This window comes from Sceloporus occidentalis, unplaced genomic scaffold, assembly GCF_023333645.1.
Source record: "Sceloporus occidentalis isolate IW3139 unplaced genomic scaffold, rSceOcc1.0.p SCAF_2, whole genome shotgun sequence".
Lineage (NCBI taxonomy): Eukaryota > Metazoa > Chordata > Lepidosauria > Squamata > Phrynosomatidae > Sceloporus > Sceloporus occidentalis.
The window spans coordinates 183873870-183887806 of NW_028316982.1; the positions used below are offsets into that span (position 1 = coordinate 183873870).

At 41.9% G+C, this 13937-nt stretch overlaps 1 protein-coding gene across 3 annotated transcripts in view; it reads right to left on the reverse strand.

The window, feature by feature from the left end:
• The window catches only part of SCML2 (Scm polycomb group protein like 2), a 76135-nt gene that overhangs the window by 5919 nt on the left and 56279 nt on the right, over positions 1 to 13937 (reverse strand). For all 3 annotated transcript variants that reach the window (XM_089511694.1, XM_089511693.1, XM_089511695.1), the window contains exons 8-14: positions 13358 to 13617; positions 12056 to 12188; positions 10125 to 10328; positions 8407 to 8589; positions 2859 to 2972; positions 1844 to 2125; positions 423 to 586 (exon numbers count right to left, since the gene is read on the reverse strand). In XM_089511694.1, coding sequence (XP_089367820.1) covers positions 423 to 586; positions 1844 to 2125; positions 2859 to 2972; positions 8407 to 8589; positions 10125 to 10328; positions 12056 to 12188; positions 13358 to 13617 — 1340 coding nt within the window. The remainder of the gene's footprint in view (positions 1 to 422; positions 587 to 1843; positions 2126 to 2858; positions 2973 to 8406; positions 8590 to 10124; positions 10329 to 12055; positions 12189 to 13357; positions 13618 to 13937) is intronic.

Consider the following 13937-nt stretch of genomic DNA (forward strand, 5'->3'; position numbering starts at 1 on the left):
AGTTCTGTTGTCCCCAGTGGCGGCACAACCATGTGCATGTGCTGCCACAAGACAACAGAGGCTGTCCTTAATGGTGTTGTGGCAGCTGTGCCACCATTGGGGACAACATGGACTTGAGCATCCGCAGATTTTGGTATCTGTGGAGACAGACCAAATCCTCTGCAGATACCAAGGGCCAATTGTATATCATTAACTGCCATCACTCCAGCCTGTGTAATCCTCAGATTTGCAGTTTAGGCAGTGGTATTTAGAATTCTCAACCAGAGAGTTTTTAGTGTTTCTTCAAACTACAAATGCCAAGATCCTGTAGGATATAACCATGGTTGTTAAAGTAATACTAATTGTGAAGTATGAAAGAGACCTTAAATGCTTGAACATAAACAAACTTTAAAATAAAACTACATATAAGCAAGATTTCTTACATGTCTTCTGAAGAGTTCTGCATGGGGTGCTAATGCCTGAGGATCAGCTTCTTTCACAAATCGCATCACTTCTTCTATTGACCACGTGGAAGGGTCCTTGTTGAGCAGACGGGAAGGTTCCCGTTTCAGAGCGCTGAGGTCAGGTCCTGTTGTAGAACTTGCAGCTTAAATATACAAAATGTTGAAAGTGAAGAATGTCTCTGATGCTACCAACAGATTTGGGGACATGGACAGACACATACCCCTTAAGTTTTCTTGTCCACTTGTCCACTGCCTTTTCTGAAGCTGCACTGAAACCCCACCAACCACACTACCTGTTCCCAAGGCGGCTGGAGTGTGTGTGGCATGACCATATAGCGTGACTTGAAGCCACACCACTGGGTACTTCTTTTTTTTTTTTTTTACTGTTCCCTCCATCATCCCTGTGCACCTTCGCAGGAATGAACCACCAGACTGCTATCCCACTGGATAGCTATCCTTGTGAACCTTCACACATTGGCATGTGCAGCATTTCACCAGGACAGAGCATCGGAGCAGAGGTATGCCCATGCAGATGCCAGCAAGGTACAACCATGCCCCTCCTTCACCCTATGCCCCCTCTTCGACTGTCTGTTTTGTGTATGTTGTCCATGAGAGGTGTCACTGCATGGGTATGGCAGCTCCATCCCTTTTAAATATGCAACTGCAATGGGGAGTTTATATGCACAGTTAGGGTTAGGGTTATGATGGAGTGCCCCTTTAGAGACACACTGGCAGTGCTGCATTTAGATGTACAAGTGAAGGTGTGCATTTTCCAAGTAGAAGCAGAAAAATTCAGCTCCTTTTTAGTCCTGCTTTTCTCCCTGTGGGGCAACTGCTTATTTCGACCATCTGTTTTGCCCCTAAGAAATGGTTCACTCGAGCGTGTTACAGACTGCCCAGAAGGGGCAGTCTTGTGCCGCTGCCGGTTGCTCCACAAGGGAGCCACAGCAGCCAAACTACGTGGCTTCCTCGCGGAGCAAGAAGAAGCACCAAAATGGCGCTTCTTCCAGGGCCCCAGAAGAGGCACCACAAGGCGCGAGGCGCACACTTGCGGCACCACTTCCGGTGTGCGACATCCAGGCGCTGCACGTCTGCAATGTCAAAATTGTGGTGCCCATCTGTACAGGGTGCCGCCATTTTGACACACTCATTACGCGCAAGGGGCAAGGCGCGTCAGGAAGCGCCGCCCCTCGCGTGTAATGACGGCACCTCAAGGGGCCCGTCTGTAACGCGCCTCACTTTCTTTTTTCTGGCACTTTTGCAAATTTTTCAGGTGTGACTTCTTTTGCAAAAGCCTAATAGCAAGGTACTTCCACAGTCTACTTAAATAATTTTTACACTTTTTAAAGCAACAATTGAACTAAACATGCACTTTTAAAAGGGTGATGTATGAAGAATACCTTCAATCCTCCTCTGGAGTCTATTCCTGTTGACTTCATAATAACTGCTGTTCCCAGCAGAACTTGATGATAGTCTCCGTAGGATTGGCACTGTGTTTGAGGTAGAGGTCACTGGTGGAAGAGAATTCCTGTAACAGGATACATTCCCTGAGGTACGATATTCAATGGAATTCCGACAATTCGGTTTTGAGGGATTAACTGAATTAAGTGCAGAATCCATTGAGTCCTCAGCAAACCTGTGGTCTTTAGGAGTGCCATTTTCTTCACTTGGCAGGGTTTCTGCTGTAAAAAAATGGATGGACAAATTAGTATTAGTATAGTATGCATTAGTATTGGTATAAGTCAGGGTGATATTCTTATACAACGTGAGGTGAGATTTAAAGGTAGGTCTGCAAAGTCTTTGTTGAAAATGAGGTTTCTTTAGCTTCATTTCCCATCTGCAAATAATCATCCTTTACCTAAAAAACTTGTAAACCAGGATAACACATGAACATGCTATGTGCTCTAAATGCTACTACAAGTATTAAGCACAAAGACCGCAGCTGCCCTCTGTGCAACCTAGGAAGTCCCACTCATTTCCCCCAACTGATCAGCTGAGCAGTGGAGAACAGATTCATTTGTCTAACACCTCTATGAGCAGCACTGAATAGGAATCTTAATCATGATCAGTAGTGGAAAGGGTTTAAAATTCCATACACCCAAACAGGAACGCATATGTCTGTAGGCAAAATCAATGTTTTCAAACTTCTAATCACAATGGGGAAACAGCTTTGGTGAGGGTGGGAGCAATCTTGTTGAGGATTGAAAGGGGAGAGGTAGCTTTGGACTACCCAAGTGATCCTCAACACTAGGAGAGGAAACTGTGTGAATGAGCCTGGAACTATTTACTCCAATTCCAAGTATGCTAAATAAAGGCCTTAAGCCTCTTGGTTACAACACCTACAATAGCTGTGAATTTTGCATGACATACATTGCTTTGCTGCTTTTGTTGGTAATCTTAAATGACAGTAGTTACCTTCTGATGGTTGAGCTTCTGTTCTTGGGAGTTTAGGAGACAGAGGAGCAGTGTAGGGTGGTGAATCCTGAGGATACCGCTTTGAACTTCTGTTTTCTGACATTTCCTCTTTTGCTGGCAATAAAGAAATGAGGATTTCAAGTATTGTAAGATCAATAGATACTGTTGTTCCACTTCAAATACATAAACAACTAAATGTTCATTTCTGAGTGCTGTGGGATATTCTCCACATTTTTGCATGAATCTATTTCCTCCAAGGAATTGCTTTGTGATCAATTCAAGCAAAGGAATATACACAGAAAACAATGAGTCATATGCTGTATTGACCAGCTAAGTACTATCTTCTTCATGGAGCTTTCCATGCAAAATCCATAAAGTCTCTTATTTAAAATGGTATAGGGCAGCAGTGGCGGTCGCAACAAGCACTGGCATCATGTGTGCCTTACATAGGAAAGGAGAAGGAACCCAAATCACCCTTGCCCAGTCACCCTCCTGCTCACCTCCACTGCCTGGCTGAACAGTCCCAGGGCAGACACAACAAGCCTAAGCCACCAGGTGTGCCTTCTTTGGGCATCCCTGCCTCAAGGCATCTACCCAGATCCCTCCCGGGGGTGGTGGACCTATTAGAATAGTCCACCCTCAAAGGCTGATGGAACCCAAAAGGTTCCAAGAAGCCCTAGAGGGGTTTATGGTTGGATATGACGGCGATTCTGTTGATGCCCTCACTACCATCTGGAACACTGATCTCTCCAGGGCTATACACAGTATCGCTCCCAAGCGTCCTCTCAGGCCTGCTTCCAAAAAACAGCCCTGGTATACGGAAGATCTCCGGGCAAGGAAGCGGGTCCTGCGATGACTAGAGCGCAAATGGCGAAGCCACCATCTCTTAACCGACAAGGCTCTCCTAGCCTCTCTTTTAGATGACTATGGAGAGGCGATAGATGCAGCAAAGAACTCGTTCTATGCTGAGCGTATCGCGTCCGCGGAGTCGCGTCCAGCAGAGCTGTTCAGAGTAGTGAGGGAGCTCACACAGCCTTCCCCCTCTCTGAACCCTATTTTGGAACCATCCAAGGCCTGCTGTGACCAATTTAACAACTTCTTCGTGGACAAAACCTCTCGGATAAGGGCTGGTCTTGACGCCATTATTGGGTCAGAATCCGGAGTAGAGGCCTCCAGAGCTTCCATGGACTCGATTGTACTGGATCAATTTGAGTCTGTAAGTACCGAGGATGTGGACAAGATCCTTAGAAGCATTAGGAAGACAACCTGCTCACTCGATCCCTGTCCCTCATGGCTAGCGGCTCAGGGGGGAGTAGGTGTAACGTCTTTGTTGCACCAGATTATTAATACATCATTCAGGGACGGGCAGTTTCCAACCAGCTTGAAATTGGCTATAGTAAAACCGCTGATTAAAAAGCCCTCCCTTGACCCCCTGTTGCATAGTAATTATCGGCCTGTTTCGCTATTGCCATTTTTAGGGAAGGTGATCGAGAAAGCGGTTGCACTCCAGCTTCAATCGATCTTGGATGATACGGATTATCTAGACCCATTTCAAACTGGGTTCCGGGTGGGCTATGGAGTTGAGACTGCCATGGTCACCCTGGTCGATGATCTCCTTCTGGGCATAGACAGGGGTAGCGTGTCCCTGTTGGTGCTCTTGGACATCTCAGCGGCTTTCGATACCATTGACCATGGTATCCTTCTGGAGCGCCTGAGAGAGTTGGGAATTGGGGGCACTGCGCTGCAGTGGTTCCGATCCTACCTCTCGGGAAGGTTCCAGATGGTGCAGCTGGGAGACGTGTGCTCTGATAAGAGGGCACTTACATCTGGTGTCCCTCAAGGAGCCATTCTGTCTCCCATGCTATTTAACATTTACATGAAACCGCTGGGAGAGATCATCCGGAGGCACGGGGCGCGGTGTTATCAGTACGCTGATGACACCCAAATAGTCTTCTCTGTGCCTCCGACTGATGCAGTGACCAGGGATGGCATCTCTCCTCTAGATGCCTGTCTGGAGTCAGTAATGGGATGGATGAGGGAAAACAGACTCAGGCTGAATCCAGAGAAAACGGAAGTACTTGTGATAGGTTCCCCAGGTCCAGGTTTGGAGGTTTGTCCACCTGTCCTTGACGGGGTCACACTTCCCCTGAAGGACTCTGCTCGCAGTCTGGGGGTGCTCTTGGACTCATCGCTCCACCTTACATCTCAGGTGGATGCAACGGTCAGGAGTACCTGTTATCAGCTTCGGTTGATACGCCAGCTGCGACCCTACCTGGGCCGGGGGGACCTTGAAACTGTAGTACACGCTCTGGTAACCTCTCGTTTGGATTTCTGTAATGCACTCTACATGGGGCAACCCTTGTATCATACCCAGAAGCTTCAGTTGGTTCAGAACATGGCAGCAAGGCTAGTCTCTAGATCTTCCAGGGCTTGCCACATTAACACCGGTGCTTGAAGATCTTCATTGGCTGCCTATTCGCTTCCGGGCGCAATACAAGGTGTTGGTCGTCACCTATAAAGCCCTAAATGGCTTGGGCCCAGGGTATTTAGAGGACCGCCTCTCTCCATATAATCCGCCCCGCACTCTCAGATCTGGGGATAAACATCTTTTAAAGGTTCCAGATGCGAGACGAGCTGTCACCACGCAAAGGGCCTTTTCAATTGCGGCCCCTAAGCTCTGGAACTTGATCCCCGACGAGCTCCGCTTGACCCCCTCCCTAGCCCAATTTAAAAAAGGGCTGAAAACGTATTTGTTCAAACAGGCTTACCCCCAATAGCCCTATTATGTTCCCCTCCCCCATTGCTAGCCTGGATGTTTGGAAATGCTATTGTGTGTTGTTGTGCTTTTATGCTGCTATTGTAACTGTTTTTACTGTATTTTATTTGTCATTGGGATGATAAATCCCATCATTGTACGCCGCCTTGATCCCTGAAAAGGTGGGATAGAAATAAAATTTTTATTATTTATTATTATTTAGGGAGCCTGTCAGCCACATGCTTCTATATTTGAGGTGGCTTCAGAGATGGGAAGCCCTGAAGAATGCACACCTGCAGCTGTGGCTTACCACTGCCTCTGCTTCTGCCTTGGAACTGATTGGCCAGGCTGTGGAAATGAGCAGGAGTGTGACTGGGCATGGGCAATTCGGTTCCTTTCTTCTCTCTCTGTATGTAAGGGCACTCACTTCATTAGATCTCCTGTAATTTTTTCAAATATTCTGTCTGCCATTGGCTGAATCCATGTACCCAGAGTCTGTGGATATGATGGACTCTTGGTATACTGATTGTTGTTAACTGCCATCAAATTGGCTGACTCATGGTGACCCCCTGTGAATGAGAAACCTCAAAAATACTTGGTTACTATCAGCCTTGTTAAGATCTTGCAGACTCAAGGCCATGGCTTCCTTGATTGAGTCAGTCCACTTTTAATATGGTATTTCTCTTTTCTTACTGTCTTTCATTTGGCAAAGCATTATAATCTTCTCTCAATATAATCAGTTCTTTCATGATATGTCCAAAGTTCAACAGCCTGTTATTTTGGGGTTCTAGGGAAATTACAGGCTTGATTTGTTCTAGGCCCCACTTATTTGTCTTTTTGGCAGTCCATGGTATCTCTACAAGTCTCCTCCAGTATATTTCCAATATATATATATATATATATATATATATATATATATTCTTCCTATTAACTTTCTTCACTATACAGCTTTTATAACCTACACAGAAATCAGAAATACTGTGGCATGGATAATCCTGACTTAGGTATTCACTGATTTATTTTCACATTTCTAATTTTTTCATAGCTGCTCTTCGAAGCTGCCATGTTCTGATTTTTGACCACATTCTCCATTTTGATTAATGACTGAAACAAGGTATAAAAAATCTTTTAACTATGTTGATGTCTTCATCATCTACACAATTTTCAAGTTATCCAAATCATCTATGTGGATTATTTTTGTTTTCCTAATGTTCAACTGTAATCTTACTTTTGAACTTTATTCCTTGACTTTCTTCATTAATCAAACGCTTTCACACATTGGCCAAAACACAGATCTAACCATAGTTTCACACACAGTTCTGCACCCTTCCACCACTTGGTAGCTGTCAAGCCCTGGAAGTGATCTCTGATCACATACTGGCAGGGAAGTGATTCAAACCACAGAGAAGCAGCTGGTCTCAGCTCAGGGGTGGGTGGAATGGTGACATGATGATGAACTCTCAAATGGAGTGCAGCTGTCTTTTATTTCCCCTAGGAGCCCAGAGCAGCAGTGTCTAAATCACCTCTCCCCCTCCCTCCTATTCCCACTAGTAAGTGACAGCAACAGACTTCTCTAGCCTTTTACAGCTACCAGATAGTGGGAGCATTCTGGACAGTTCCCAAAGATGAGAGAATCGCCCTCTGCACTCTATCCAAAAGAGGACTTATATGTGCAGACACTGCTCTTAATACCACACACATCACAGTGTGTTGTCCAAAATGGGTTGGATTAAGCTTTAGCTACTCTAGTGCAATGGGTTGAAGGAAGCAAACTTCTCTACTTCATCTTCACCTGACAACCTCTCCAACCCTCTAAAAATCCTATATGGATGACGGGGAACTCTAATGAGTGAGGGTGATCTGTGAATGGGTAGTAAGGAGCACCCCCAAAATATGGGAAGAGGCACCTCTCCTGGGCAGTCTCCTTTAGCTAGCAGCAGGCAAACTCTAATTAGGATCATGGTGAGAAGGGGACCAAAATTATTATAATCCAAACCAAACTTGTTGCATATTCATCTGATTGGTTGTAAATCAAAGAAAAACAAAGCTAAATTCTTGTTCTATCTGATAAATTGCAGGTGAAAGCAAAATCAAAACTAAAACTGTGAGTGCATCTGATAGCTTGAAATAAAATCAGACCTAAACACTTACTAAAGTGTTTCATTTCTTTGCCTGAATTGTGGAGGAAAAGAATATTTACGCTGCAACTTTAGTGTCTGCAAGACTATACTTTATACTATTTCTTTATGGTATGTCAAATTAACACTGTTTTAGTGTTATATTTATTAAACAAAGCAAAGCAAAGGAAATATGTTGCAATCCTAATCAAATCAGGAATTGGCAGGAAGTCAGCTGAGTAAGTTGCAACAAAAGCAACAAAGTCTTGTGGCACGTAAAAAATACTAAATCTTATTTGATACAAGTTTGCATGAAAAGTACTTCCTTAGATACATCATCATACATCTATTTGATTAAGCCGACTACTATCTACAAAAGCATAAGCCAAATAAAACTTAATACTTTTAAGGTGCCACAACATTATTTGTTGTTAAGTCTATCTAGGGCATCATAAATTTTCTGACTGAAAGTCTTATGTAAACCTCATGGTTTACATACACATGGCTGTTGTAACTTGGATTCTTCCAAACTTACACTCTTTCCAATCATTTTCAGATCTCTCTGGTATAGAAATGTCTTATGAAAATAAATATTGTACTTAAAAAATACTCAAGAGAAATGCTACAAAATCATGCTGAAATAGGAGGAGGAATAATAATAATAGTACAGCATTACCTGGCTTGTTTTTATCATATTCGGTGGGACTATGTGCACTTCCCATGTAAGGACTAAAAGGCTGGCTACTAAAAAGATTATCACATTGTAGGCTGTGGCAGAGTTTCTCCAAAAATCGCAGGACAAATGATGCACTGTTTACAGAAGGAAGACTGATGGCATGTTTTTCCCCATCAAAAGAAGCTGTTGATAAAGGAAGTCAAACATCAGCCTAATTGTATGATACAACAGAATAATACATTGATAAGACTACATCCAACTTTTTTAAAATCTAAGTCTGAAACATATTTTGTTTGTAATTTCCCATCATAGAGATATCACTCAGCCACAGCTGGTTAAAAGAAGTTTCTAGTCGTCCTTGACATGCCTCCTATAGTGTGTTGTACTTGGGCTGGTTATAATCAGAATATAGACACCCTTTTGTAGATTTGTCACTACCTTTCCTCTTTTCCACTTCCCCTCAGTTTTTTGGGGAAGGGTGGCAACCATAGTCTCCCAAAATAATGCCAGACTTCAGCAAACACCCCTCAGCCCTGGCCAACACTGCCAGTAGTGAAGGATGCTGGGATCTAGAGTCCATCAACATCTAGAGGTCCCCTGTTGCTCATAACTGTCAAGATGAATAGTGGATGCTATGAGGATAAACATGTATTTTATGTACACAATTAGGAATGACTGGACAATGGATTTCTTTATTTAGTAACTTGTAATTACAGTGTTTGAGACTCCAGCTTTAATGCTTTATCTCTTAAAGTCATATTCCTAAGAAAATGTACTGTGTTCCAACCAGAAATGGAAGATAGCATTTTTTTATCTCTTATTCTATGGAGCCATGTGAGTATCTTCTACAAAATAATATCTTATAAATGAAGCCTTACTAGTAACTAACTCTTTGGTATCAGATACATACCTCCTATTATGCGTGCAAATGTATGCAGAAGATGTGAACAAAGATTAGTGGCTTTTCATAGCACGCAAAGTCAAGTTTTAGATTTTAATACTGCAAGACAAAGGAACTTATGAGGCTTGATTAAACCCATCTATTACATAGACCCTTCCTCCAGCTGGTACTACAGCAATCCATTTTAAACACCTGAGTTATAAACTGTGTGTTAATTTGAGTCCTGAAGATTGCCACTGCCAGAGAATAGTGAAAAGCATAGCATCCACAGGAATATTTATCTACACAGCTGCTAAAAGGCCAAATGGAAAATCAAGACAACACAGGTACTTGTTGTGCTGACACTAACAGGACAGTTTCATAGAAAAAGAGAACCAACAGCAGCTTAGTTTATGACTCTATTCAGCAGGAACTGGGAACACTTCTTCTAAGAGCTTATCAAGACTGGCCAAATATATTATCTTTGTGTGGAAAGCATAGTGCAATCCCACCCCACCCCAGCAAAGGATCCTAGAGATAGAAAAATAGCCCCCAATCCCTGAATTGTGCCCCACCCTTAGTGTACTGTGAATGAACAGTGTACACAGTTTATTTGTTCCCCCTTGTTGTTGGGTAAGCCACAACAAGTCTGAAGTAGAAGGCTTCTAGGGACATCGAAGCACAAAGTCTAGGTGTCTTGCTCCCCAACAGACCTCAAGGAAGACCAAATAAGCAGCATACAGCTCATCGGGGAACAAATCTGTCTTAGCTTTGATGTGTGAATGCCTCCTTCATAAAAAGTTAGAATACAAATCCATAAGTAAATAAAATAAAATACCAGTGATCATCTCTCCTGCATGATGCCCTGACTTGAGGAATCCAAAAACATTTTTTGATTGATAAGCACAATCTATGCAGGCTTGCACAGCTTGCTGGAGCACCATATTGACAGGTCCTGGTCCAAAGTGATCTGGCAGCTGCTGAACCTTCTTTTTATCCAGATGAGGCCCAGAGTTTCCATGTTTGTTAACATAGACACAAACTTTTAAAAAAGAAAGAAAGAAGAATATGGTCAGTTGTAATTACTCTGGAATTTTCTACCCTGTTGCCGCAAGAAGTATAATCTGGATCCAATCTTGTTTTACAAAATTCTCAGTGATGAAAATAGGGTTGCCTCTACTCTCTAACATCTGGACATCTCTTACACAAGTACAGCTATTTCAAAAACTTACTAGTGATTTGAACTGTAGGCTGTGTTTAAGAAATGAAAGGGATCGACAAGTGTTCTGTTTGTAAAGTCCATTCCTGCCCAAAGAGGCTGAACTTACTAGCCTTAAATTCCAAATCTCAGTGGTATTCTCAGATTTCCCATTCTCCTGGAGGCTATCTAGACAAGACTCATTACACTTGTTCAATTGCATATTCATGACCATCACACTTCTAATCCAGTTGCTTGCTTCACCCTGTCTTTTAGAGAACTAAAATAAAGAATTTAAAAGCCTTTTGAACAAATTCTGTTTACACCCATAATATTCCAAAGTATGAGGGAAGGGCACTGGTGGAATGTATCTTTTCAAAGTCAGTGTATGGAGTGAGTGTGTAGGTGACCATTAAAAACAGTGATCTTCCCTCATGACTTTCCTATAAGGAATGAAAAAGTTGTTTTAGGGAAGACCCTACAGTGACAGATTAGTGCTTGAGATGGGCTTGAAACTCTTGCTTTAATTATTTAGTTTAGGTCTTGCTGTGGCTTTGTACCCATGATGAATTCCCACACTGAGAGAGGAAAGAATACATTAATGTAATGCCTAGGAATGGATGAATATAACATAGGATGATAAGGAAAATAGGCTAGGATATAGCTAGGAGAAAGGAAGAAAGTCAGAATGAGAAAAGGCTGGAGCTCAGGAAAAATAGAAGTATCAGATGAAGAGGGTGGGGAACACATGCTAAAAACATACACTGAACAAGAGTAACAGTAAAATGAATTGGCAATACCAGAGCAAAATTAGAATGGGTGAGTGGGGAGGTGGGGAGGTAAACATAATTGGACAGTGGATGTAAGATAAAGAATAGGAAGTAAGGTCGGTTAACAACTATATAAAAATCTAGAAAACAATGAAAGAGAGTAGTGGAAAAGCAGAATGATTGTTGAAAGGGTTAAAGGAGGAAAAATGGTAGAACAAGGGAAAAGAGAGAATAGGACTAGGCCACGCAAACACTCCCAAGAACAGACAAAGAAAAGACACCTTCATTTTTGATGGAGCTGGGGGATTCAACTACAGTCTAGGCAAAGAAACAAAAGACAAATTGCTCAGCCAAACAGCAATAGCAAAAAAAGCATCATAACCCTCTGACCAATTCAGAGCTATTCTGTGTAGGCGGGGGCTCCTAGCCCTCATCAGAACACCAACACCTCCATGCACCCCTTTTGCTATGAATAACTCTAATAACCAGCTTCATTTCTAAGAGGCAAATACAGAGGAAACATCACATATGTTAGTGCAAAGGACAAGCAATTAAAAAGCCTACTCTTTTATTATTCTAAAGTATCTAGGATCACAATACACTTTCTTCCAATTGGTTTCAAACTCATAATTAAAAGATTGTAAGCACCCAAGTGACTAAGTTATATTTACAACTCTGCTTTGTTTACATATGGTCTTCCATTTAGAAATCCCAAGTACCTTTGACATGATATCTCTGGAATCATCAAGCCATGCCCATGAAAAGGAGACATAATTTTTATTTCTTGCCAATAAATCCTACCTGTGGAAATGACAGCAGCCATTGCACCAGTGATACCAGGTCCGTCTTTATGTATCTGAGGGGTGCTGTTGTCCACTTTTGCAGAAGTAAGGGGAGGTGAAAATACTGGAGTTTGCACTGGTAAGATTTTTTTCTGTTTAAAACAAAGAAATATTTTTTTCTTATTTTTTTAAAGGCCTTCCTGAAGACCAGGTTCAAACTGTGATCTGGTGGGAAGTTAAACACTTCTCTCTCCCCCCCCCCCCAATTTCCCCCTGTCTCTTTGAAATGGAGACTGTATCAGAATATCAAGACTGCCATTCCACTACTTCCAGGGTCAACCCATGTTTCAGAGGTTCTCTATTTAAAAATAAAAAGGAAAAGTCATGATCTCACCTTGGACTAGAGACTACATGAGAGCATCCATAAGATCTGCCATCACATGTACTATACTACAGTACTATATTACAGGGGTTATCTCAAATAGTTTACTTGCAGCCATCCACATCAACACTGCCACACTTGCATGTCCTTCCTTCCCCAGCCTTCAATATATGAACAGTTGCTAAGACAAATGTGAACAGCAATGGCAAATGTCAATTTTATGTTTCTTTGCCACTCTCTTTGTGAGCTCTTGGACACATACACACTTATCATATTATAATACTATATATACTTACTTGGGAATAAGTCCCACTAAACTAGGTGGATTTTATTTCTAAGTACACAAACATAGGAATATGCTATTAATGATCTTAATTAGTGAAGCTAGCTTGTACTTATGAAGCTTTTTCTGTACAAAGTTAACAAGGGATCCAGTAAAGCAGACGTTGGAATAATCTCCCACCCCTAGATATTGTGGGACTGCAACTATCAGAAGCCATAGACAGCATAGCCCATGATGAGGAGTGCTGCATTTGAAGTCCCAAAACAACTGGAGGACTGCATGATTCCAACTCCTGTAGTAAAGTAGTATTTCTCTGAATAACTCATTTAGATGTGTCAAGACAAAAAAACAGAAATAGAACATATTTTAAAAATATGGTAATCTAAAAGTAAGTACATTTCCCTTTGCTTCCAGCACATTCCAAAACAAAACACAAGTGAATATGTCAGGACCTATTTCTGAGTACGATTACACAGTTAATAACAGCTTGCACAAAATACATGTTAAGAAATAAAGAAAACTGATACAGAATATATAAATTGATATAAAATGTATTTTTATAAATAGTAAAATAGCTTTTAAAAGTACAAAATTAGCTAGGCAAACATTAAAAACATCTCCTGCCATTCAATGTGAAGGTAAACAGATCTGCTAACCTTCCTTCCTGGTTTTAAGCCTTGTTTCCTTTTTTTGAGGTTTTCCTTATGAGATGTGTTTTTTGTCACAGGGATATTTTTGGGAGACCTGCCTTTCCTAAGAACTGTAGATGGAGTGGGTGGTTTGCCCCGATTAGGTTTCCTGCCTCTTGGTGCAATAACAGAAGCCGGGGGAGCTGATTTCTGTGGAGACTGCATCGAGCGGCGGTTCACTTTGGAAGGAGATGTCTGAGCTTTTGTATTATTCTTTGCAATGGAAACTGAGGAGAAAATTAAAAGTAAAATTTGAAAATTAGAATTTAAAAGCAAACACTAGCATTTCAAAAATTACAATGTGGATACAATGAATTATCTGCCAGTGCTTGACCAAGTTTTCAGCTAGGTAAGAAAGTAATACCTTTATCAGCAGTTTAATCTGCAGGTGATCCTGCTAATCAAGTCCATACACAAACCAGATTGTTGTAAAACCCTCCAACTAAGTGGAGTTCAATAAACATCTTGCTGATGCTCTTGAGAGTTTGTGTCATATAGGTCCTTTTCAAATGACTGAAATTTGTATGTGAATATTCATAGCAACTTT